Source organism: Vulpes lagopus, chromosome 13 (genome assembly GCF_018345385.1).
Source record: "Vulpes lagopus strain Blue_001 chromosome 13, ASM1834538v1, whole genome shotgun sequence".
NCBI lineage: Eukaryota > Metazoa > Chordata > Mammalia > Carnivora > Canidae > Vulpes > Vulpes lagopus.
In genome coordinates, this window is record NC_054836.1 from 28,955,897 (window position 1) to 28,981,454 (window position 25,558).

Here is a 25,558-nt window from a genome sequence, read left to right on the forward strand (position 1 = left end):
CTTTAACTGCTGGCTAAGCTTATCTTTGGTTTTTGACTAAAAATTGATCATTTATTTTCTATGCACTAATTGAAATTTATGTATACATATATTTATATATGTATACTTATGCACATATATATCTAAAAATGTAAATAAAAAGTAAATATTGAAATCTAAAAAATAAAATTCATGCACAAATATATATATGTGTGTGTATATATTCTGTCATCTTGTTACAGACAAGAAATAATTTACTTAAGTGTTTTAATTTCACAAATATTTCCCAAAAGTTTCCATGTAAGCACTGAATCTGTAATAATGGGTAGAAATGTTTTCCCTAAACTCCTTTCTTACTACTTAGTGCTCTTTCCTATAAGAAAATATACTGTATCTTGGGTTAATCAATTGTGATTTTGTAGACATCTTTGAATTAACTACTGTTACTTTACAAATCTCTTTTCTTAATTTGCTCTCCTAGGAAGTGACTGTGTGTTTGTGTGTGTGTATGTGTGTGTGCATGAAACTTTTGCATAGAACACATGCAAATTCATGTAAAGCAAAAACACAAATCCTAGGGAAAAAAGGGCAAAATCAAATAAGAAAGTTTTTAGAATATTTGCATGAAAATGATACCAATAAAACAAGTATCTCACAGAAACTAGAAATAAATATTTCTTCTTCAGCTAAATCAGAGAACATTTAAGCAACCCCTACTTCAATATATATCCTTTAGAGCTCAATGGTCACCTTAACTTGGGAGCCCTAGGAAATATCCTCCCTTTTCTATTAATACAATGTAGCTTTTTCTTCTTGTATATATTTTTTCTGCAGAACCTATCACTATCTAGGTTTTCTATGTAACCCCAAATTCATTTTCCTTCTTTGCCTGAAAGATTTAGTACTAGCTGGATGCCATCATATAAAAACAGCTCCTTTAAGTTTCTGCAGAATAAATAATAAACCAAATCAAAGCAGATGAGCACTATTTTATCCAGACGTCAGGACATTCATTGATATTTTTGTTATCCCACTGCAGTGACAAAAATAAATAAATGAGAGAGAGAGAGGGAGCAGAAATAAGAACTTTAAAGAGTAAGTGGCAAAAAAGGAAGGAAGAAAATCGTTGGATCTCTTCCTTATTTATTTACCTTTAAGTTCTCACTCCATTCCAAAGAACTATCTTACACACATGATTTTGAACAGCCTGGACACATAAGTGAGTATTCTGGTTTAATGAGATCAGGAAATAATGCAGGAAGATTCAGGTAAATTGAATCCCCTGCATCAGTGTGCACACAACCCTTACTTATTTAACCATTCATATTTCTACCTCTTCAGATGAAATATTTAAATGTGTTTCAACATACAAATGAAAATATATGAATAGAATGACACATCTACTAGTAAATTATTTTAAAAGCCTTATATTATAAATACATGTATAGCAAGAATACATATAATTATGAAAAGTTTACATAATACAGTAAAGTGAAACTTAGAAAATATATATGTACACATATATAAATCTATGCATCACAAATATATATGTATACATATACGTAAGTCTCTATATTACCAATCTACCTATTTACCTATGCACTAAATGGCTTATACATAGATCATAGTTTAGTCATCTGGAAATACTGATTTAGTAATACTGCTGACAAAAAATTTCAAGAAATGTTATTTAAAAGGTATAATTGAGTAGTCCTTTGAAGTCAGAATGAAAGGTGAGTATGTTTCTACTTCTATAGAAGACCAAAACTGGTTAGGAATACAGAAAATGAAAATATAAAAGATGATTTAGGATATGGAATTCTCAATAACATATAATTTTGTCCAAAAATCCCTGCATAACACTAACCTTTCTAATGAATATAGATTTTATTTAACATACTAAAAATGAAAATGTTTAACTTTTAATATCAGCAGTACTATTTCCTAAACTTATAAAAGATGGTACCACTTACATAAAGTGGAAGTTTACCTTAAAACATAATTATGTGCATTCTTAAATGTTAATGTGATAAAATGTTTGGCTATACACCGATGAAGCTGTGTTGACTGATGGCTACGAAAGTGAGGTCAAAAGCCTAAAAGACAATGCAGACTGTATTCTGTCTTTACTTACATTGTTTTTGATGGAGTGTGAATATGTCAATAATTTAAAAATCAATTATTCTACAGATTTAAAAATACCAATAAGTTCTTATGATGTAAAAAAACTAATTTCTATAATTTCAAACTGTAAGAAGATTAATTCCTACAAATGAAATTATATACATATATATGTATATATACTAAATATATATACTAAATACACACACACACACACACACACACACATATATTAAAAACCTCCAAAGAGAAAAGAGAAGGACTATCTTCTTTGTTTTATTTGTCATATTGTGATTGACTCAAAATATCTGTAAGATACATTTGTAAGACTATATCATGAAATTCATTGAAAGATCATTTTAATTGGCTTTTATTAAACACACATTAAAATATTTACAATATATGAAGAAAACTATATATATGAATATATCATTAGGATATAAGACAGAATTGGAGCACTGCTCTTAAAGATTTGAAAAACTAACTTTACTGAATTCAGAAAAACAACTTCTCAATGGTCTTTAAATAATAAATAGAAATAGCTGGTTATGATATAACATTTTTCCATCACTACTGAAATATTATTTTATTCTTAACTCCACATTTTATTTTAGAACTTTAGCTAGATCTTCTCTGTCTAGATAATAATCAATAATTTTATTTCATTATTCTTGTCTGTCTGATTTGTCTCTACAATACCAAGTTAGAAGTTTAAAAAAAAAAGATTCAGAGGTTTGATTTCTTGATTAACTTGCAAATTATAGTATCTCCCATATAATGAAGTATGAAATATATGGAAAAATATAATTTTCAAGTTAAGAAAAGATATACATATACACAGTTTAAAATAAATAATAGGTATAAAATTGGCATTGCAAGAATAAAAATATTTTATGAGTTATTTTGACCAATAACAATATTTGCCTCAGGAAAATAGCTTTTCTTATCATTTATGCAAAATTTGTTTTACTGCTTTTAGCTGAATATCAGATGATATGCAACTTACAAAATTACTACAGAGACAGAGAGAAAGAGAGGGAGTGGTTTTTTTATACTCAATCTTCAGTTCACCATCATCAGGAAAATATTAATAATTGGCTAATAATCACGTCTTGCTGACATACAAAACTGATGATAACAAATGCTGAACAAATCTACAAAGCTTGCATTATTCATTAGTAAGACACACTGCTCAGAGGTTTATACTGTAGAATTTTTACTTATTAATTAATATTGTTGGGGTCTTTGGAAATTAAGTACATGAATATTGCACTGAAAAAACAAAAATGCATTATTAGTACCTAAAAGAGTAGTTATTTAGAATGCGGACTCATTTTAAACATATTTCAACTTTATTTTTTCTATTACATTTTTTGGCCCAATGGAAAGAATAAACTATAAAAGAAGTTAGGTATTTCAAGATAAAGAGTGAAAAATATCAGTGAGGGTGACAAAACATGAGAGATTCCTAACTCTGGGAAATGAACAAGGGGTGGAAGGGGAGGTTGGTGGGGGTTGGGGTGACTGGGTGATGGGCACTGAGGGGGGCACTTGGCGGGATGAGCACTGGGTGTTATGCTAAATGTTGGCAAATTGAACTCCAATAAAAACATTTAAAAAATAAAAATTGTTAAAAAATAAAATAAAGATAAATATACCACTCAATAATAAATAATTTAGTAAATAAATTTAGCAAATATCTACAAAGTGCTCATTATGTCCTAGGCTCTGTATAGATACTAAAGTCCCAGAGTCTCATCCCATGATCCCATCAAGCCTACTGTCAGCGGAGAAAAAAAAAAAAAAAAAGACAGAGAATCACTCTACAGAAAGTGATTTTAAAGGCACAGGCAATTTTTCTAAATTCATGACTGCTCTTAAATTTTGGGGGTAATTTGGAGAGTCTAGTTTCTTTTATATACTAGGGTTTACTAATATAGTGATGAAGTTAAGTCTGGAATACCAATTAGTCAGTTTTGTTTCTTCCCTTCACAAATGTTCAGGGTAAGACCCGTTGACATATCTGATACCACTATGCAGATTATAAATTATACTGTTTTAATTCACACACAAATTTCAGTTTTCTAGTTGTAGAATTCCTTATAAAAAGCAGAAAGTAGAACAGGAATGAAGTATATTCCTCCAAAAAGGCTAAGAAAATGATCTTTGTCTCATTCAGGGTATTTGAGACCAGACACTTTTTTTAAAATTTTTATTTATTTATTTATTTATTTATTTATTTATTTATTTAGTATTTATTTGCTTTTTTTTTTTTTTTTTTTGAGACCAGATACTTTTAAGTAAGAACTTACTTGTGGACTTTGTGAAATAGTAATGCTGTGGAGTATTGCTGGCCATCAGTATTTGCTAGCAAATCATATCAAGTGTTATTAAAAGCCTGAATTAGTTCTTTGAAAATAAGCTATAGCTACAATATTAATAAAACTTTGTAAGATCACCAATAATTTTCCTATAATTCCATTTTGCATATTACTTGTAAGTTCTTGTCAATGTTGCAAGATTTTACTCATGGAATTAAACAGCTTTTTTTTTTCAAAATTATTACAAGCCTTCATAATTATCATTTTAATGGGTACATATTTTAGTGTCAATATACAATTATTACATTTTTTAAAAAAGATTTTATTTATTCATGAGAGACAGAGAGAGAGAGAAAGAGAGAGAGAGAGAGAGGCAGAGACATAGGCAGAGGGAGAAGCAGGCTCCATGCAGGGAGCCAGACCTGGAACTCGATCCTGGGCCTCCAGGATCACACCCTGGGCCGAAGGCGGGCGCTAAACCTCTGAGCCACCCAGGGATCCCCTTATTACATTTTTTTAAAAGTAAGAACTTACAACGCTGTATTCTACATTTAATCTTAGCCAAAAGGATGAGAAATGATACAATGCTCTATTTTCAATAAACCAGGAAAACCAGTAATGTATGTGAATCATAAGAGCATAAATGTGATTGTTAATAATACTAGTCAAGTTAATGTCAATACTGATATTTTATAATAAATGGTTTTAAATAATACTATCATAAGGATTATTTCAATCTAAAATAATAAAAAAAGATTTCAGTTTGAAGAATATCTTAAAGTTTAGAAAGTTAAACAGCATATTTCCTTTTAAGAGTTAACTTAGATTTACATAAAAATTTGGAAAGGAATATGATATAAACCTCTCAACTAGCACTTTCTTAAGCACCGGAAAAATCATTATCTTTCCCAGTTCTTTCAATTTCTGTCAGAAGAAGCATAGAGAGAACTATATATTTTGGTAATTAATTTCCTTAAGATAATGTTAGAAACATCAGGTTCTTTAAAATATAAATGAATTTCAAGGTGAGCATGCTAGAGGATAATATTAATGGCATATGATTTATTGTGACAAGATATCTGATCTGAAACACCATTATTAGGAGTATTTAAAAAAAATCCATTTGCCAATTCCTCAAAATATGAAACAGTGCATTGGCTGAACGTGTCTCAAAGTTGAAAACTGAAAAGCTGTCCTTGTAAGTATGAAATTGCTTGTGCACAATATGTGGCCTAAAGATTTATTAGAAAATGTTCATATTCTGAATATGTTGCATTATAGTTTAGAGAATTATGTAAATGCTTGTAATTCTGAGTGAAGACAGTTTACAAAAGTAAAAATTGAACTGTGTATGCCAAATGACTTGGTAAGACATGCAATTTTAGAGCTGTTAGCCTAAAAATAGATGATACACTGAGCATCTACTATATACCTGACATTCTTTGAACTCACAACAGAAATCTGACCTGTGTCAATCTAGAAGGCATTTTCTGTTATTATTGTACCAAATGAAATATTCCTTTAGACTATGAAAGACTTATTTATCTCTCAGATTTATAAATAAGCTTCAAGAGGATTTACATTTTACAAATACATTGGTGTATACAAACACATTGGTGTATATATTTAACCACATTGGGCAGTGAGGAATGCCATAAATTAGTACTCCAATCAATAATAAAAAAAAAGTAGGTATATGTGAATAATAGAAGTCTTATTAAGAAGAATTAAAATTATTCTGGAGAACAGATTTCATTAACCTTTGACACTTGAAAGAGGATCATAAATTTTGGCATTCTTTTATATAGTATGTCAGTTTGATTATCACATAAATGTATTGATACACTTTCTCTCTACTTTTGATTATCCTTTCTTCCCTCCACCCCTGGTCTCTTACGTTTCTCTCTCTCTCTCTCTCTCTCTCTCTCTCTTTCTCTTTCTCTGTCTTTGTTAAGTTTGGGACAAAAATGCTTTAAACATCATCAATTTTCCCCATGTATTTCTTAAAGCCTTCAGTGGACTCTAAATTGTGAAGCTCCTGAGTGGTGGCAATGCATGTCCCATTCTCAAATTGAATTTATTTTTTTCTTGAAATCTGTTTTAATATATAAATATCAACATACAAATGCTTCATGGAATGGCATTTGAGTAAGCACAGGCTAGGTATATTTTTTTAAATATTTATTTATTTATTCATGAGAGAGAGAGAGGCAGAGGGAGAAGCAGGCTCTGTGCAGGGAGCCTTATGTGAGACTTGATCCCGGGTCTTCATGATCAGGCAGGTCCTGGGCTGAAGGCGGTGCTAAACCGCTGAGCCACCCAGGCTGCCCAAAGGCTAGATATTTTAATATGGTTTTGTGTACATTAATAAATATATTCATTTACAGGACATTCAAGGTATATATATTGTATTGAAATTTACTATAAAGTGTATATAATTATATTGTTATACCAATTTATATTCATATATTTCATGAAATAAAATTAAATCTTATAAAATGAAAATATTCTACATTTATAGAAAATTAATAGATGCAAAATTTTAATGAGATTTCGACTAAATCTTATAATACACATGGCACAAAATTCACATAAAAAATATACAGTAAAAATTTAGTCTCCACCCCAACCACTGAGGTCCTTTTTGCAGGAGGAACAAAAGTTAGGAGATTTTTGTGAATCTCTCTAAAGATAGTATGTGCACAAGAACATACTCGTATATACACTTATTACATTTTCTGTAAAACAAAAATTGTGCCTGGCTGAACTATGAGAAAAAGACAAAACATAGTATCATGATTTATGATTTCTAGAGTTGTTAAACTAACCAAATACAAGGAGCAAAGAGCCTGGGGCTTTGAGCATTAATATATAAATCATTTAAATATCTTCATAGCAATGCTGTTTATTATTTTGAAACTTTCTGAAATGAACACAGTAGAAATTGGTATAATTGAAGCAAAAATGATTCATTTCTTCAGTCCCATTTTTTTCTAGGGAGTGTAGTGAAGATAGTCTTATTTCGTCTAGAAATGGGTAAGATACAAAATCAAAGCTTTCCCTATGTCCCTGAATGTCCAAAAAAGTCAACATCTACATTTGGAAGGGAAAAATGTGTATTACTACAGTAGCAAAACTAATTTTGATCAGCAAGACCTTCCCCTTGAAGAAAAAATCTTTAAAATTCGTTTATGCTAGCATTGATAATTCCCCAGTTTATTTTCCATTTAGCTGAGGCCAATACTGGAGAGACAGTAAAAAAAAAAAAGAGAGAGAGAGAGACGTTACTTGATATCTCTGTAATACGCAGTTACTCAGCATTATCAAATCACAGTTCCATATTTTTCTTTGGGACTTAGGATGATCACCCCTCATATCCTTAGCCATGTAAAGACCTTCCCATATCTATTATCTATCTATCTATCTATCTATCTATCTATCCATCTATCTATCTATCATCTTCTATCTATCATCTATCTATAGATAGATAGATATAAATATAGATATAGATAGATAGATAGATAATATTATTTTCACCTTATACTTGAAATTCTTCTTTTCAACACATAAGAATGGATAAGAAATAACCACTGTACTCCTCATAATAGTCTTTTTTAAAAACAAAGAAGAAAAATTAAATGCATTTACACTTTTGTCTCAATACTTAAACACACACCCAATTTTATTCAGCCATTATATGTAAAATGTTTTATACCACATAGTGATCCTTCTCATGACATAATCCATCAACAGCAACCACAACTTATAACTTCATCATTGGGTACCTTACCTACTGTTGAATTTTTCTGGGTGTTTTTCTCTCATGATGTGGAATCTGTGTGCAATGGAAGCATCCTAAGGACAGAAATAAAAAAGAAAAAATGAGACAGTTTTTGGTTCTACTATCTTACTGAAATAAAGATTAAGAAATAAAAATTAATAAGTAATATTTTAAATTAATTCTTTCTTAACAATATTGTTCCCAAGAAGATATTCTAAAATTAAGAAAAAATTGAGTAATCTAACATAAATTCAGCGCAAGTGTGATCCATGTCATTATTTCACCACTGGTTACTTGTCATCTTGGCTTCTAGGAACTGATTTCTATTTAACATATATATCTCCTTTGTTAAATGGTTTTGATCTCATGGCCAAAGTATGTTTAAGGTAGTATATATGAACATAAATGTTAAAAAAGTAGTTGAAAATATTGTTACACGTAGCTGGAAGGATGGCCTAAGTAGAGCAATAATCAGGTGGAGTAGTTTCTAGTCCTTTGAAATTAATTATGAGTAAAAAGATAGTGTGAGGGTGCATATATAATAAAGGTAAGTATAATACAGGACTTCAAAGTTTGTTAAGAGTGTCTTGAATGTGTTAATTATCAACTATTCACTCCATAAGCTACTTTCAGACATATCTTGCTTATGGAGAAAAGAAAGCAACAAAGAGAAAAAAAATTATTTTTGGAGAATTGGTGACAAGTACAACTAGGCTCTGAGACTCCAAATGTACCAGTTCTGAAGCCTAATGGATTTCTTTCTTTTAAGAAACCCACTCAGAGTTTCTATGAGACAGAATCACACTCAGCATGTGAGATTGGTAGAATATTGTGATTCAAGCTTTTCAAACACAGACTGTTCTTGCTGACTTTAAACAGTTGCCCCTGTTATATTCCGAGCAAGAAGATATTTTCCCATTCTTCACTGACACATAATTAATCACTCCAATGAGAAACTAATATATTTACCAGTCATCTCAATAGAAACAGGGCTATTGTTGCAATTAACTGTTAATTTTGTTTCATAGTGCAGAAGAAAAAAAGAAAAGAAAAACTAAACACAAAAGAAATAAAGAAGTTGTGTATTTGAGAGAATCAAGAAAACACTAATCAAGGATTAAAAGTCTAATGAATGAAATGAAAAGGCTAATGTGCTTACTCATGCATAACAAAGCATGAAGCACAACAAGAGAGGGACCAATGCCCACTGCAGATGGCAGACCTAGTTGCTTTTCCCTACAAGATAAAGCTGTAATAGCACTGCATTTTTTTCTGCATATTTTAACATCTAAAAATCATTAAGCAATTGAATTAATTCACAAGAGAAAAGGATACAAAGATACAGGTGTACAGAGAAACGCTTATTAAAAAGTTACCCTCAAAACCCTGTACAGTTTGATATTCTAAGATATCTTTACTATATCTACATGGTCAACTTACAGGTTTGCTAAGAAATAGGAATATCAAGATGGTTCACTTTTATTGGTTCAACAACTCTCAAATCCAGTCACAGAGTTTCTTCTTTTTTAAATTTTCACTAGTAAGTCATAAATATATTTTATCTTAGAATATTGCTTTATTGTGGTATGAAATTATAAATAAAAGTGTGAGCTGGGCTATTTATGATATATTATGTGACTTGATCATTAATTTTTAAAAATAATTTATTTTGACTTTTTCCTTAATCTGGTTCAAAATCAATTTGTAATACCTCATAATGAAATGCATACATCCAGTAGGCCAGTTGAACAAAACACAAAGGAATATGATTCAAGTACAAAGAATGTATGATCAATATTGGTTACCCATAGGGAGACTATCATTGAATTTACTTCTGCTTGAATTATTTGCTCCTGCTAATGTAGAGAACTGAGACTTTTAACAATAGATTGTGTAGCATAATTTGCTTCACAAGCTTATATTTTTGCAGTAATACATCTCTTCTTTATGTTTCCAAAGCAACATAAAAGGACAGAAGAAGAGAAGAAACAAGAGAATAGGGGAAGCAAAGAGAGAGGATATCTAAAGAAGATCATTTAATTAGACTGGACTATAAACAAGTAAACTACTAGAAATATAGAACACCAAATAGCCAAGGATAAATTGAATGTTAGCTCTATCTCCAAGATACTTGGGCAATGGATTATGTAGTAAAAAGGGGGATAAATAAAAACTAGTGAGGAACACTGGCATGTCTTTTCCATGTGTTGAATGGGTTTCACCACAAAAAGAATTGGCATTGCTAACTACAGGATTGATAAGACACAATGACAGCAGGTGTTCATTTGGATGAGAATTCAGACCGAATTCCCATGGGACCCTGTCCCTTTGGCATAACCCCAAGAGGCTTAAAAGAGAAATACCAGACACTGTAAACGTATCCAGCAGCCATATTTCAGAGACATTTAGGGCTCTCTAACAGGAGGCCAAATTTTAAAAAGCTAAAATAGTGTCATTTTTTAAACACAAATTTTGCCCTTTCTGTCTCTATATACAGCACTCTTTTTTTTTATTCAACAAGTTATTTAATCTAAGTTTCATTATACATTAAAAAAACAACACTGATCTCACAGGATGAATCTGAAGGTTGATATAATTATGCATATAAATTTCCCTATGTATAGCACTCTTAAGAAACATAAATTAATCAACATTTCTTCCATACCTTAGAATGGACAACCTTTAAATTTAGACAGACTTTTACTTCCAAGACTTGTAACTTTGAGAAAAATTACTTATTTACTGTAAGTCACAGCTTCTATATCTTCAAAAGAGGTAACTGATACTCCATTATAGTATTTTGGTGAAGATTTTTTGAGATTATTTTGTATAGCTGAGGTGTTCATATATTTTATATCCACATTAGAATTTTATTGAAAGTAAAAGGGGATGCTAAAACATAGTTGAAGTGCATAATTTTGAAATATATATTTACTGGCTCTCAAATTGGTTTTATTATTTCCTGAAATTATAAAATACTTTTATCTTAAGTTAATTTAAAACTTAAAATCAGATCTAAGAATTAAAAATATATATATCCATCTTTATTAAAGCAAAATGGATTTAAATATCATGTTAATTTTCTATGCAGCAGAAAGTAGTAATTTATAAATATATATATACACACAGAGTACATACAAATATTCATATATCAGAGAATCAGCTTCTTAGTCATACCTGTCTCTAATACTCTGTCACTAGTATTTTCCTGATGAATGATTTTTCTATTCCTGTAGGGGTTTATTATTTTAATTTTAAAAAATAAAGTCATTCTAAATCTTGCATTTTAAGTCATTAATTTAAAATTTTTGACTTTCTTTTTATCATAACATTTTAAATTGAGAAAATATAAGTGCTGAGATACCTGAACCTATATCAAATTACATATTTCCAATTGATTTTTTTAATGTATTATTTACATATTACAAAATTCATTATTTTAACTGTGCCATTCAGTGAGTTTGAACAAAGGTATACAATAGCCACTTTCAAAAACATTATATAGAATATTTCCATCACCCCAGAAAGCTCCCTAATGCCGTCTGCATTTATGTACTTTTATATTTACACATATCCCCACCACCCCTCTTAAAGGACACTGACCTGCTTTCTATTACTGAAATTCCCTTTTATAAAATTTCCTATCAATGGATTTAAAAGTACTCTTTTATGTCTGGACTTCAGACATAAATTTCAGATTTGAATACTTTCAAGATTCAGCCATTTGTTCCAGTATCAGTGGTTTGTCACATTTTATTGCTAAACAGTATTCAATTGAATAGATATACCACATTTACTTGCCGGCATTTGACTATTTATAAATAAAGCTGCTATAAACTTTTGAGCATAGTTCTTATCATAAACATGTGTGATTATATCTTTTGAGTAAATACGTAGGACTGAGACTGCCCAGTTGTATAATAAAGTTTATATTTAACTTAAAAAAAAACCCTACCACATTGTTTTTCAGAGTAATTGTACCATTTTGCATTTCTACCAGTAATTTTCGAGAGCCCCAATTACTCCACATCCACAGCAACCCCTGGCTATCTTTTTATCATTCTAATAAATATGCAATGGCATCCTTGCTTATTAGCCTTAACCATTTGAGCCAGCACCAACTGCTTCATTAGAGGGATCTGTTAATTCTGATGAAAATATAAGATTTGAAAGTTCTGGTGTAGACTTAATGGATGTTTCCAGTACTACCACATCTGTTCATCCTTGTAGCTCTTATACATTCTCAGCCAATGAGCACTCTCTGAAATCCCACTTGTGGTTTCTATCCCATGATCACCCCACATATGGCCTCAAGGGTTTTAAATAATTATTTTTCTATTAAATTTCTCCAAGAGATATTCAGACACTATATGCTTAGAGTGCTTAAATAGCACTATTTAAGCGTCTCCCTTAAATAATTTTAAGCTGTCAAACCGATTATGATCTTTTTCATTGATTAAACAATAAATAAAAGAAAAAAGTTAAAAAAATTCATCATACCACAACTGTTTAAATACATTTTCCTTATTGTTGATTGAAACTGAATCTTTTCATACGCTTTTGTCTATATTTATTTTTGTGTGGAGTACCTATTCAAATCTTTTTTTCATTTTGTTCGTGCTCACTAAAAATATTTATATTAATAACCATAATGATGGTAAATAGTAATAAGTACATATTTACTACTCTTAAAGCACTATTTTAAGCTTTACATGTAGTATTTCATTTAATTTTCATAAAAGTTTAATGAGCTAGCTACTGTTATCTACATTTTATGAATAAGAAAGCTGAGGATTATGGAGTTTAGAATCCTTCTGACCATACAGGAAGAAGCTGTGGAATTAACAGGTGAATACATGTATTGTTTGCTAGCGTTGAGAAAGCCATGCAATTGCAACTATTTTTTTTTTTAAATTTTTATTTATTTATGATAGTCACAGAGAGAGAGAGAGAGGCAGAGACACAGGCAGAGGGAGAAGCAGGCTCCATGCACCGGGAGCCTGACGTGGGATTCAATCCCGGGTCTCCAGGATCGCGCCCTGGGCCAAAGGCAGGTGCCAAACTGCTGCGCCACCCAGGGATCCCACAACTATTTTCTTTTTTTGTTGTTGTTGTTTTACTTTTTTTTTTTTTGTTTACCTTGTAGAGTTTTAATTTTTTATATTTCAGAACATATAAATCTTTTATTTGAACTTTGATTCATTCTTAAATTCTTTTCAACATAATTAAGTAGAATACTTTTTGTTTTTGCTCTTATAACTTCAGATTTTCCACTGTATTATTTGAATCATTTCAGGTTAAAATATTATATATATATGCATATATATATAAAATTTGTTTAATAATAATCTACTCTTACCTCTTTGAATACACAGCTAATTCTATAATAAATTTCCATCTCTATCTCTGTATATGTTACCTCTGAGCTATACAAAATTATTTTAATTATTCTAGTTTTGTGATACATTTTCATACTTGGTTGGGCTAGAATCACCTTAAGTGATTCTAATCATTGGAACTTGGTAAAGTTTCTGCAAATGTGATCAAGTTAAAGATTAATATTGCTTGAGTGATTCCTTTCTGCCTTACACTTTCTTTCTTTTGGAAAAAGAATGTCTAACTATTCTACTACGGTATTTTGAAAGCAGATAACTTGTTTTCTAGTTTCACAGGCCCACAAGAGAGAAGTTTGCCCAGTATGAATCCTGCTGAGTCTCACCTATAACAGATTTCAATGATTTAAATGATAAGATTTTGGATTTGGAACTGATGATATTGACACAGACCTTTTGATTTGAGTTGATGATACAACGGATTGAGACATTTGGAGATACTGAAATGAAGTGAAAGTATTTTGCACGTGGGGCAGAATAAATCTTTGAGGGCCAGCAGGAAGATAGTAGTGGAATGGAAGGCAATCCCTTAAATATATCTGTCCCTAAGCTTAAACCTTGGAACCTGGAAATATCACCTTATATAGTAAACTCTTTACGAATGTGATTAAAGATCTTGAAATGAGGAGATTGTTCTGAATTACTTAAGTAAGACCTAAATGCCTTTACAAGTGTCCTTAAAAGAGAAAGACACAGGGAAATTTGACAGACAGAAGAGGAGGATGCAATGTGACCATATACCATATAGGTAGAGATTATAGTGATGCAGTCAGACATCCAGCAATACTGGCAGCCACCAGAAGTCAAAAGTGGCAAAGAACAGATTCTCCCCTATAGCTTCTCAAGGACCATGAAACTGTTGACACCATGATTTCTGCCCAGGCATATGAAATTTGGATGTCCAGACCCTTGAACTGTGAGAGAATACACTTCTATTGTTTAGGCGACCAAGTTTGTGGTAATTTGTTACAAGAGACAAAAGAAATCAATACACCATCTATTCCTATAGTTTCTTTCAGGAAAGCATTATCTTACTTTTGTCTGAATACTTAGTTCATTTATTCTCTTAATTCCAATTGCATTATTTTTTGTATTTAGCATGTTTAGAGTTAGTAATTTAACAAAAGGAATATAAGAAGATAAAAACAGGCATCACAAATTCTATATGCCAACTACATAAAGTGGACGTGAAACAAACAGCAAAATCTTAGAAAGGTAGAACTTCTTGCTTTTATAGGAAGGAGTTAATTCAACCCCAGATACTCCCACTGAGTATCTATTTAACATGGCATTAGAGGTCTTTAGAAATACAACAGATAAAAAAGAGGTATACGTATTACAAAGAAAGACAAAAACTATCATTATTTATAGATAACATCATAAACTATAGAAAACCCCAAGGAGCAGCACCGATGCCTTAGCGGTTTAGCGACGCTTTCAGCCCGGGGCATGATCCTGGACACCCCAGGATCTAGTCCCACATCAGGCTCCCTGCATGGAGCCTGCTTCTCCCTCTGCCTGTGTCTTTGCCTCTCTCTCTCTCTCTCTCTCTCTGTGTGTGTGTGTGTGTGTGTGTGTGTCTCATGAATAAATAAATAAAATATTTAAAATAAAAAATAAAAATAAATTTAAAAAAGAAAACCCAAAGGAATCAAATGAAATCCACATAACAAGCATTTAAGGAGCTACCCACATATATTAATAGCATATAAAAGTAGTAGAAGTAAACAAATTAAAACAAAGTAATAGAAAATTATCACTTTCATAATAACAAGAACAATTACAAACATCAGGGGAAACTACCAATGTGAGTCCTACAGAAGCAAATGATAATTACTAAAGACACAGATGCATGTCATCCTTGAGTTGCAATGATTTAAGGAGCTGGGAGTTCAAGGACATGAGAAATGGTAGTTTCTTCTGAACTTGAGTTCAATGGAAGCACATGAACTCTTCTCTATTACACAGTATTTACTGTCTCTTGGGATTGGTTTTTGAGGTGTGTGTGTGTATCATTCCACAGGAACTCTGAGGCATCAAGTTGCACATCTGCAACTTAACCTGCTATGAAAACCTCAGATGCAACCCATTGTGGACTTCTGTTAGTTAGCTTTTGATTATATTCCTGGGACAACCAGGGCATTTTTCTAGAATTAAAAATTCAGACATAGAGAAATACATTACTGAGAGAAAGATGACAGGTGTTAGTCATTTAGAACCAGTCCCTGGAGTAGGTGATGAGATTTGCTGAATGGTAGATGCAGGCTCAAAAGCAGAGCTTTCAATGAGGAGACTTTTGCAAAGAAGTAGCTTCACTGTGAGCAGACTTTTCATGAATTTCTTAAATATAAAAATTTCTTTAAATTACCTTCTCTTGGATGATGGCAAAAGTTATAGTTAAGTTTCAGTTTAAACTATTGCTCTCAAATTTTATAACTGTCTTTTGCTTTGTTTTTTCTTTTTCCCAATTATTCAGTGAAGTTGGAGAGAACAGTGCCTTTCTCTCTGTCTGTCCATGTTCTAAAGGGAAGTGTGACTTGGGGTTCTATGTGAGATGAGGCCTGTCTCCACGTCAGCATCTTCCCACTCTCCTTTTCATTTATCAAGAGACCCTTTAGGAAGTTGGTAGTTTTACACTGAGAGAAGCTGTGTCATCAGTGTCCCTTATAAACCGATGACACACTCTAATCTGAGGAAGTGCATTATCCTAAAGGGAAAGAAGTTTATTCCTGTTAAATGACTCTCAAAAAGTCTTTGAGAAGCCGATATGGTCATGCAGAATACTGAAATAAGTAAATGGAAGCTTTTACAACACCTAAGTCCTTCTGGATAAGGTGATAAGATAGTTGCCAGACCCAAAAGGATAGGGTGACCTGTAGAAGACGGCCTTGAAAGAAAAAGACATCCAGTCGCAACTCTTTTCATTGAGGTAGCCAGGAATATAATTACCCTAACCCACTTTTCTCCTTCCCATCTCTAACTGGGGCTTTCAGCTGGCAAAGTCAATGAGAAGCAAAAGGACAAGAACAATCTGATACTATACAGGATATTGCCCAGTCAGACAGTACAATGTAGAAGGGTAGAGAGGGGATCCAGACAGGCAACTAGAAGTAATCCAGAATAGAGGAATTGCAGTCCTTAAGATTCAATACTCATAGCAGACTAAAAATCTTTATGTAAAAACATAGAATTCTAAGAAGCATAGCATCAAATATATGGAAAAGGATTGATAGTTAAGGTGACTATTGCTATATCACCAAAGTATCAACTATGATACACAAATATGTATGTATACATATGAATATAAAATATGCATTTAAAAGTTTTAATTAAATAAAATAGTTATTACATGCTACTTGGAGATAAATACTAAACTTTCTCATTTTAAAAAGCAAAACACCTTAAATAATTTGAGTTATTATTTCAGAAAATAAAACCAAAACCAAATTTGCCATTATTACCTGAAAGCACCTTGTAAGTTTAGATGTATGTATTAAGAATGAAGTGTATACAGGGTTGCCTGGGTGGCTCAGTTGGTTAAGTGCCTACCTCCTGCTTTTGTCTCAGATCATGATCTCAGGGTCGTCAGATTGAGCCACACATCAGGTTCCATGTCCAGTGTGCAGCTTGCTTGGGATTCTCTCTCTTCCACTCTACCCCCACCTCCCAACCCCAGCATGCACTTGCTCCCTCTCTCTTAATTAATTAATTATTAAGTGTATTCACAGAAACTTTTCCAGCTTTATCAGAGTGATATATCCCACATAAATGTATTTCCACTATATGTTACACACTAAACTTTTACATTTTATTAATTTGGGCTAAAAACTATTTTTTATGTATGTAGATTTAACTTAATTAAGCTTAGTTAATAGATTAATCCCTTTTCTCAATAAAATTGATAAATAGCATCAATTTTAAGCTCCTCTTAATGGCTAGGGTTATCTCGTTAGGTATCACAGACCTTGCACAACAACACATATGACCCTCAGTGTGCGAAGTGCTGTTCGCTCTATGCTCAATCACTTCAGATTATCATGTTGTGCTTTCTGGTTTTCTTAAGACGTTTTTACTCCTTTTCTCTCTATCATATCAAACTTGTAACTTTTACTTCTTGCTATAAAGATCATGTCTTTCCTTAGCAGTTTCCTCTTGTTTCACTGATTCTAATTTTCATATTTTGAAAAGAAATGGAACCTTAAAATCTAAAAACTAGAATTGACCATAAATATTGTTCATAGCCTTCATGAGCGAAGAGGATTAAACAAAACCAATACAGGTCTGGATTATGGCCAGTAAGCACAAAAGACATATAGTCTATATGTTCTTCAACAAGTGAATCTCAGAAATTTTGTGCATAAACTTTGAGATAATCATTACAACCTAAGTATTTTATTATACATAATTCCTAATTGGCCATTTTAATCCAAAAGTCACAACTGATAGAACAACTGTCTTTGATAAATAAATATTATTGAGATGTAAGCCTTATATTTTCATCTGTAAAAATTTGTTAAAACTGTAACAGATCATGGCAAGAGTGAAAAGAAATGTACAAAATATTAGAGTTTCAATTGGGAAACAGAAAACTCATACTTAAAATTACAAAGTAAAATGAAAAGATTTTACTTAAACCTTAATAATCTCATTAAACATTTCTTTTTCTTAAATATATTTTATACAGAAGATATCATGAAACCAAGCAGACTAGTTCAAGTTATTAGAAAAAAATATCTGATCTTGGAGAATCTAGAGAGACATGTCAAGAGGAGAACCTCAATCATAAATCCCTCTCTTGCTCTATAGAATATAACACATGGAGTTAGTGCTACCAAAAAAAAAAAAAAAACAAAAAAAAAACTTCTAAAACAGTTTCTTCCCTTATCCTTAAACTTTGTGAACAAAATTGTCAAAAAAATAAACTTAGTATACTTGTACTATTATCAGAACTATATAATTTCTATGATCAAAATGCTCCTTTAAATACAAATTTTGTTCTCCTAAGCAAATTGCTAACTTGTTTTTACTGAATTAAAACAACTACATTCCTCTCAAAGTGCTTCTTTCAATTAAAGCAGATTTGGAGGCCTAGAAATCTCAAATGAACCAAACAGTATAGACTACATAATAGTGACTAAAGTGTGATTCAAATAAATTGCTTTATAATTTTAGTTTTATTCCTAATGTGGAACAATCTAAGAAGACCTTAATTACATGAAAACCTATGAAAGTCAAATTTATAACAGTTTTACTAACAGTAAATCTTTAGATCAGAAGCTCCCTTTTTATAGAGCCTAAGGTTAAAACCAAAGAAGTGTGCAGTAATACAGGCAGATTGGCTAATATTTAAATCAAAATTATTATTTTTAAAAAACTGTACAATAAGATTTAAATGTTTTTACATTTCACAGTTTTGGTGAGGCAGTGATTAAATTAGTCTATAGTAAAACTCTCTACATAGTACAGCTCAACTCAAACCACAAGGTAAACCTGAAATTCTGGAGAAAGACTAGTGTTACAGTGTAGTCCTGGAAAGGGAAACTAAACATTCCTCTTCAAAGGGTACAGATGGAATCCAACCCATAAGAAAATGTTCTGCTTTGGGTCTACAGAGGAGGATATAGGTCAGTATGAAAATATACTCTTCCCATGCCTAACAAGAGAGAATGTACACCTTTCTGACATTTAAGGTCTAGGATAGGCCGAAAGTCAATGAAAACAAGTCAGGGCTCCAGGGAATGAGGGATTGGAATGTTACAATGATGTTAAGGCATAAGGACATAAAACAGTGTCCAGTTTACTGAAACTTCTAAGAAAGGCAGTGGCTTGCTCCTAGCCAGGCAACACAGTAATTAAAAGCACATGCTCTACAATCTGACCAACAGCTCCTATACTGATGCATCACTACATTGATGTTTTTTCATCTAAAAAAATGAAAATAACCCATATCTACCTCATCAGTTTAATACTAAGGTCATTTTTCAAGGATCATTTTTATAGGGATTTCTATACCTTGGCATAAAGCCTAATAGTGGAAAAAAAAAAAACAAGAAAGGTATTATTCCATTGCTCAGGTATTGGGAAAAAACAAAAAAACAAAAAAACAAACAAACAAACAAACAAAACTACTAGTCTAAGAGAAGAAGAAACAAATTGGTAGCACCGTAACAAAGAACCAATCCAATTCTTTATATTTCACCTGATTAGAAAATATTTACAAAAGACAACTTTGCAAAGATAAGCAAATGCCTAGAATATTTCACAAATCCTCCTAGTGTCCACTGAATATTGAATAATGTGTTGGTTGTTATTTTTTAAAACTCTCCACAGTAGAATTGTTATAATTTGCTCTCTTCTTTACCAATTTGGAAAAAGTAACAAGTATATGAATTTCAATAATAAAATATTTATTATAAACTTTTTTGAAATACTGAATTGAGAAAAATCAAGTCAGTATCATATATTTCTTTCTGTTCACAGTAAACTAGATTCTTAGGTCTGTTTTCGTTTTTAGAAATATTAAGTATTTTGCTGTTATCTATTATCATCAATAATCATGTTTTTTTTTCAGTTAAAACAGAAAGATTGGATTTATCAACTACATTATGTCTGAGGTTGATTTGGTCATTACAGTACTCATCAATCTGATAAAAGCTGCAAATGTGTTAACTGCTTTGATGTAATTTCAGCAAATGCAGAAAGAAAGTCTTGGTGTCTTTTAATACTCAGGGGTTTGAAATGCATGTAGCATTTTTCATAATATCTGAAACTAGGCATAATTCTTGCATTTGCAAAATAAAGTTGGCACCTGCTGTGTGATTACCAGTCATTATACTGAATTGGTAATGACAAAGGTGGTATGAGTGCCACCAGTAAATTGAGGGAGATGGGATGAAGGAAGAGTGGTGAAACAAGTAGGAATGAGGGCTGAGGTAGAGAGGGGGCAGAGAACTGAGATTGAAGAAAATAAAAGAATTTCTGTTTACTCTCTGTAGGTGGAAATGGGAGTAGGTCTCAAAGGTGAGGGTGAAAATAATCTTGGGGTGTGGGAGGATACTGGAATACCACATTGGGGTAGGGACATGGACAGTTTATTAGAACCCAAAATAGGATAATTTGTATGGGAAAAGTATAAAAATAAGCTCTCTATAGAATACTCATAGAGCAAATGAATGCCAACAGGCTGATGACTGGTGCAATTGCACTTGTCCGGTGCAATTATATCATCTTTATCCCATTTAAATCTGCAAAGTAAGTACTACTGTAAAGAAAAAATGGAAAGATCATTGATTTACACACTCTACATAACTCATCAAGTTGGAGTAGCCAAAACATAAACCAGAATATCTATGTCTGTATGTAAATAGCTTATAGTCATGTAGTTCATTGCTCTAAAGGCCTTATCTTAACAATTGCTTCAAAAATGACTCTAACTTTATTGCAGGAATGGTTTCCAAATAGGACTATATTCTTTGTGTCTGAAACACAATTGATAGCAATAGTTTGGTTGATTTCAAAAGATATCTAAAAGTGACACCATGTGATCTATTTATTATATTTATTAGCTTCATCTGAGGGAAGAAATTCATGGAGTATTAGACCACACTTCATTCTCTTGTTCCTTCTTCTACTTCCATCACTCCACCTTCTCCTTCCTATCTGTCTTCATTCTCTGTCTTCCCAAGTATATACCTAGGAAAGTCCCTTTGGAAGAGTTCATCATTTTTCTAGAAAATATTCCTTTCCTAGAAAGGTATACCCACTAAAGGCACTTACAGGGTAAAACTGGGCTGTGGCAGGTGCTGCTTGTTACCTTCCAATACCTATTTCCTTGTCTTTCTAACCAAGAACTCTTACTTCATCTGGGTTGCCATGTACCAAGCTGAGAAACAATCAAGCAACCGAACCCTAAATTCTGGGTTCTTTCGTAGCTAGGAATGGTGATCTACAAAATCCCTTTTCACCTTCTACCTCCATCATCACTACCATACTCATAAGCATATGGATATAATACCTAAAAGCTAGAACAGATAACTCGAAAAAAAATGATAAAGCGCAAAAAAAAAAAAAAAATGGAAGAAGTATGGTCCTATCAAATATCTTGATGGCCAACATGACTTCCTCCAGAAGAAGAAAGCCATATAAGAAGCCCCTGACTTGTAACTCATGGTTATTTATGAGTTAGAACTTCTTGTTCCATGCAGCCAAACACAATCTTAACAGAAACATAAGTGACTACTTAATGCCCTAGCAACTCATTCTTCTGAAAACATAAAGATACAGAGTCTGTAAGGGTGATTTCTGAGAAATATTTCACCCGATTACTTTTCTTCTTTGGCTAAAATTACAAAACTTTGTATTTTTGTACAGATCTCTGTGATTTCTAAAGTGTGTCTTGCAAATTATATATGTTGACCTCATTACTTTTACTAAATTAGATATTTAACCTTTTTCGACAGAAACAAGGCAAAGAAAATATATTTATTTTAGAAAAAAAAAGTCTTTCTGGGTTTAATGGCTTTCCCAAGGTTATGTGGCTTGCCTGAAGGGCATGTGAGTTTGTCTTTGATACCTCAATCCATAACACAGGCTGTGACTTCCTTGTTTATCCCTGCAATATAGACAGTTGACTTGATATTCATTTGGTTGATGGTCTTGTCTCTAAGGTATCCCAATATTAATTGCTGTTAATGCCATTAATATTCCATATTTTCTAAAAGAACTAATATTATTAAAAAATAATAAGGAGAAGCTGCTTGTGTCCATGATTATATTCACAATATAACAATAGGTTTCATTTAATTAGTGATGTATTTCATAGATAGTATCAGAAAACAAAATAATGTTGATTGGTTCTCACTAAATAATAAATGGAAGTTGTACTTATTCTGTTTTCCAGAATAAATATGACTTTAAGTGTCCTTTCCTGTAATCATAGTCCTTAAAGAAAATGAAATCAGTAAGTCAGTAGTTTGACCATAATCGGACTCCTAAATTAAGTTAGAACTTAGGTTCAAATTTCTTCAGCAAAAAATAACCTCATGCCTCAATGCTACAAAGAACATCATACAAAGTGACCACAGAAAACACCCACATCAGTAAACTAGTACTTTAAAGAGGATAAAGAGCTATGATATCATACTCATGAATGAATAATATTGGTAAGTGAATATGCAGCAGACTCCAGATATAAAATTATATTGCTTCTAATGTAATATAAAATTAAAATCTACTCAACAGCTAGAAAAAAATAAACTTATAAGGAAAACTTGTTCCTGTTAGTCTACTTTTACTATCCCCAAACAAGGCTATAACTAGTCTATTAAGAATCTTCCTATGGCAGCAGAAAAAGGAACAATCACTTCAACAGGTTTTATGTACTGGACAAGGGAGTAGCCCTAATGGGAGGTGAAAGGTGAGCAAAAGTCTGGGATAGAGGTGATGGCTCTAGCTCAAAGACTTGGGGGGGAACCCATAAATAACAATGGAAGAGGGGCCCTAGGAGGCTCAGTGGTTGAGTGTCTGCCTTCAGCTCAGGGCATGATCCCGGAGTCCTGGGATGGAGTCCCACATTGAGCGTCCCACAGGGAACCTGCTTCTCCCTCTGCCTATAGTCTCTGCCTCGCTCTGTGACTCTCATGAATGAATAAATAAAATCTTAAAAAAATGAAAGAGGATATATCAAGCAATCCTTCAGTAACATTTAAACTACTTAGTCATTGAAGAAAGAGAAATTAAGGAGTCAATGCCATTTACAATTGCACCCAAAAGCATAAGATACCTAGGAATAAACCTAACCAAAGGGTAAAGGATCTATACCCTCAAAACTATAGAACACTTCTGAAAGAAATTGAGGAAGACACAAAGAGATGGAAAAATATTCCATACTCATGGATTGGAAGAATTAATATTGTGAAAATGTCAATGTTACCCAGGGCAATATACACGTTTAATGCAATCCCTATCAAAATACCATGGACTTTCTTCAGAGAGTTGGAACAAATTATTTTAAGATTTGTGTGGAATCAGAAAAGACCCCAATAGCCAGGGGAATTTAAAAAAAGAAAACCATAGGGGATCCCTGGGTGGCGCAGCAGTTTAGCGCCTGCCTTTGGCCCAGGGCGCGATCCTGGAGACCCGGGATCGAATACCACGTCGGGCTCCTGGTGCATGAAGCCTGCTTCTCCATCTGCCTATGTCTCTGCCTCTCTCTCTCTCTCTGTGACTATCATAAATAAATAAAAATTTTAAAAAATTAAAAAAAAAGAAAGAAAACCAGAGCTGGGGGCATCACAATGCCAGATTTCAGGTTGTACTACAAAGCTGTGGTCATCAAGACAGTGTGGTACTGGCACAAAAACAGACACATAGATCAATGGAACAGAATAGAGAATCCAGAAGTGGACCCTCAACTTTATGGTCAACTAATATTCGACAAAGGAGGAAAGACTATCCACTGGAAAAAAGACAATCTCTTCAATAAATGGTGCTGGGAAAATTGGACATCCACATGCAGAAGAATGAAACTAGACCACTCTCTTTCACCATACACAAAGATAAACTCAAAATGGATGAAAGATCTTAATGTGAGATAAGATTCTATCAAAATCCTAGAGGAGAACACAGGCAACACCCTTTTTGAACTTGGCCACAGTAACTTCTTGCAAGATTCATCCATGAAGGCAAGAGAAAGAAAAGCAAAAATGAACTATTGGGACTTCATCAAGATAAGAAGCTTTTGCACAGCAAAAGATACCGTCAACAAAACTCAAAGACAACCTATAGAATGGGAGAAGATATTTGCAAATGATGTATCAGATAAAGGGCTAGTTTCCAAGATCTATAAAGAACTTATTAAACTCAACAGCAAAGAAACAAACAATCCAATCATGAAATGGGCAAAAGACATGAAGAGAAATCTCACAGAGGAAGACATAGACATGGCCAACAGGCACATGAGAAAATGCTCCACATCACTTGCCATCAGGGAAATACAAATCAAAACCACAATGAGATACCACCTCACACCAGTGAGAATGGGGAAAATTAACAAAGCAGGAAACCACAAATGTTGGAGAGGATGTGGAGAAAAGGGAACCCTCCTGCACTGTTGGTGGGAATGTGAACTGGTGCAGCCACTCTGGAAAACTGTGTGGAGGTTCCTCAAAGAGTTAAAAATAGATCTGCCCTACGACCCAGCAATTGCACTGCTGGGGATTTACCCCAAAGATACAGATGCAAAGATACAGCAGCAATGTCCACAATAGCCAAACTGTGGAAGGAGCCTTGGTGTCCATCGAAAGATGAATGGATAAAGAAGATGTGGTTTATGTATACAATGGAATATTACTCAGCCATTAGAAATGACAAATACCCACCATTTGCTTAGACGTGGATGGAACTGGAGGGTATTATGCTGAGTGAAATAAGTCAGTCGGAGAAGGACAGACATTATATGGTCTCATTCATTTGGGGAATATAAAAAATAGTGAAAGGGAATAAAGGGGAAAGGAGAAAAAATGAGTGGGAAATATCAGAAAGAGAGACAGAACATGAAAGACTCCTAAGTCTGGGAAACGAACTAGGGGTGGTGGAAGGGGAGGTGGGTGGGGGGGTGGGGGTGACTAGAGGACGGGCACTGAAGTGGGCACTTGACGGGATGAGCACTGGGTATTATTCTATATGTTGGCAAACTGAACACCAATAAAAAATAAATTTATAAAAAATAAAAAATAAATAAACTACTTAGTCATGTTTTCCAACTTAAAAGTAAAGGCTTAATCCTTATGAAGGAAAAGTATCTTGTATTGTGGTTCATTTGAAGTAAATACAGTGGCCACACCTATTAACACAGATTACACAGATCCACAGAAGTAATGGACATTAGGGAGATTACTTTCTGCCTTATACAAATCATGAACCCCTGTGAAGTGTCCTCGCAAAGTCCATAATAGGAAGAGTAA

General features: G+C 32.7%; 1 protein-coding gene across 7 annotated transcripts in view; it reads right to left on the bottom strand.

Annotated features, from left to right (window-relative positions):
- Positions 1–25,558, bottom strand: part of DGKB (diacylglycerol kinase beta) — a 704,768-nt gene that overhangs the window by 302,911 nt on the left and 376,299 nt on the right. For all 7 annotated transcript variants that reach the window (XM_041728249.1, XM_041728247.1, XM_041728246.1 and 4 more), the window contains one exon: positions 8,212–8,276. In XM_041728249.1, coding sequence (XP_041584183.1) covers positions 8,212–8,276 — 65 coding nt within the window. The remainder of the gene's footprint in view (positions 1–8,211; positions 8,277–25,558) is intronic.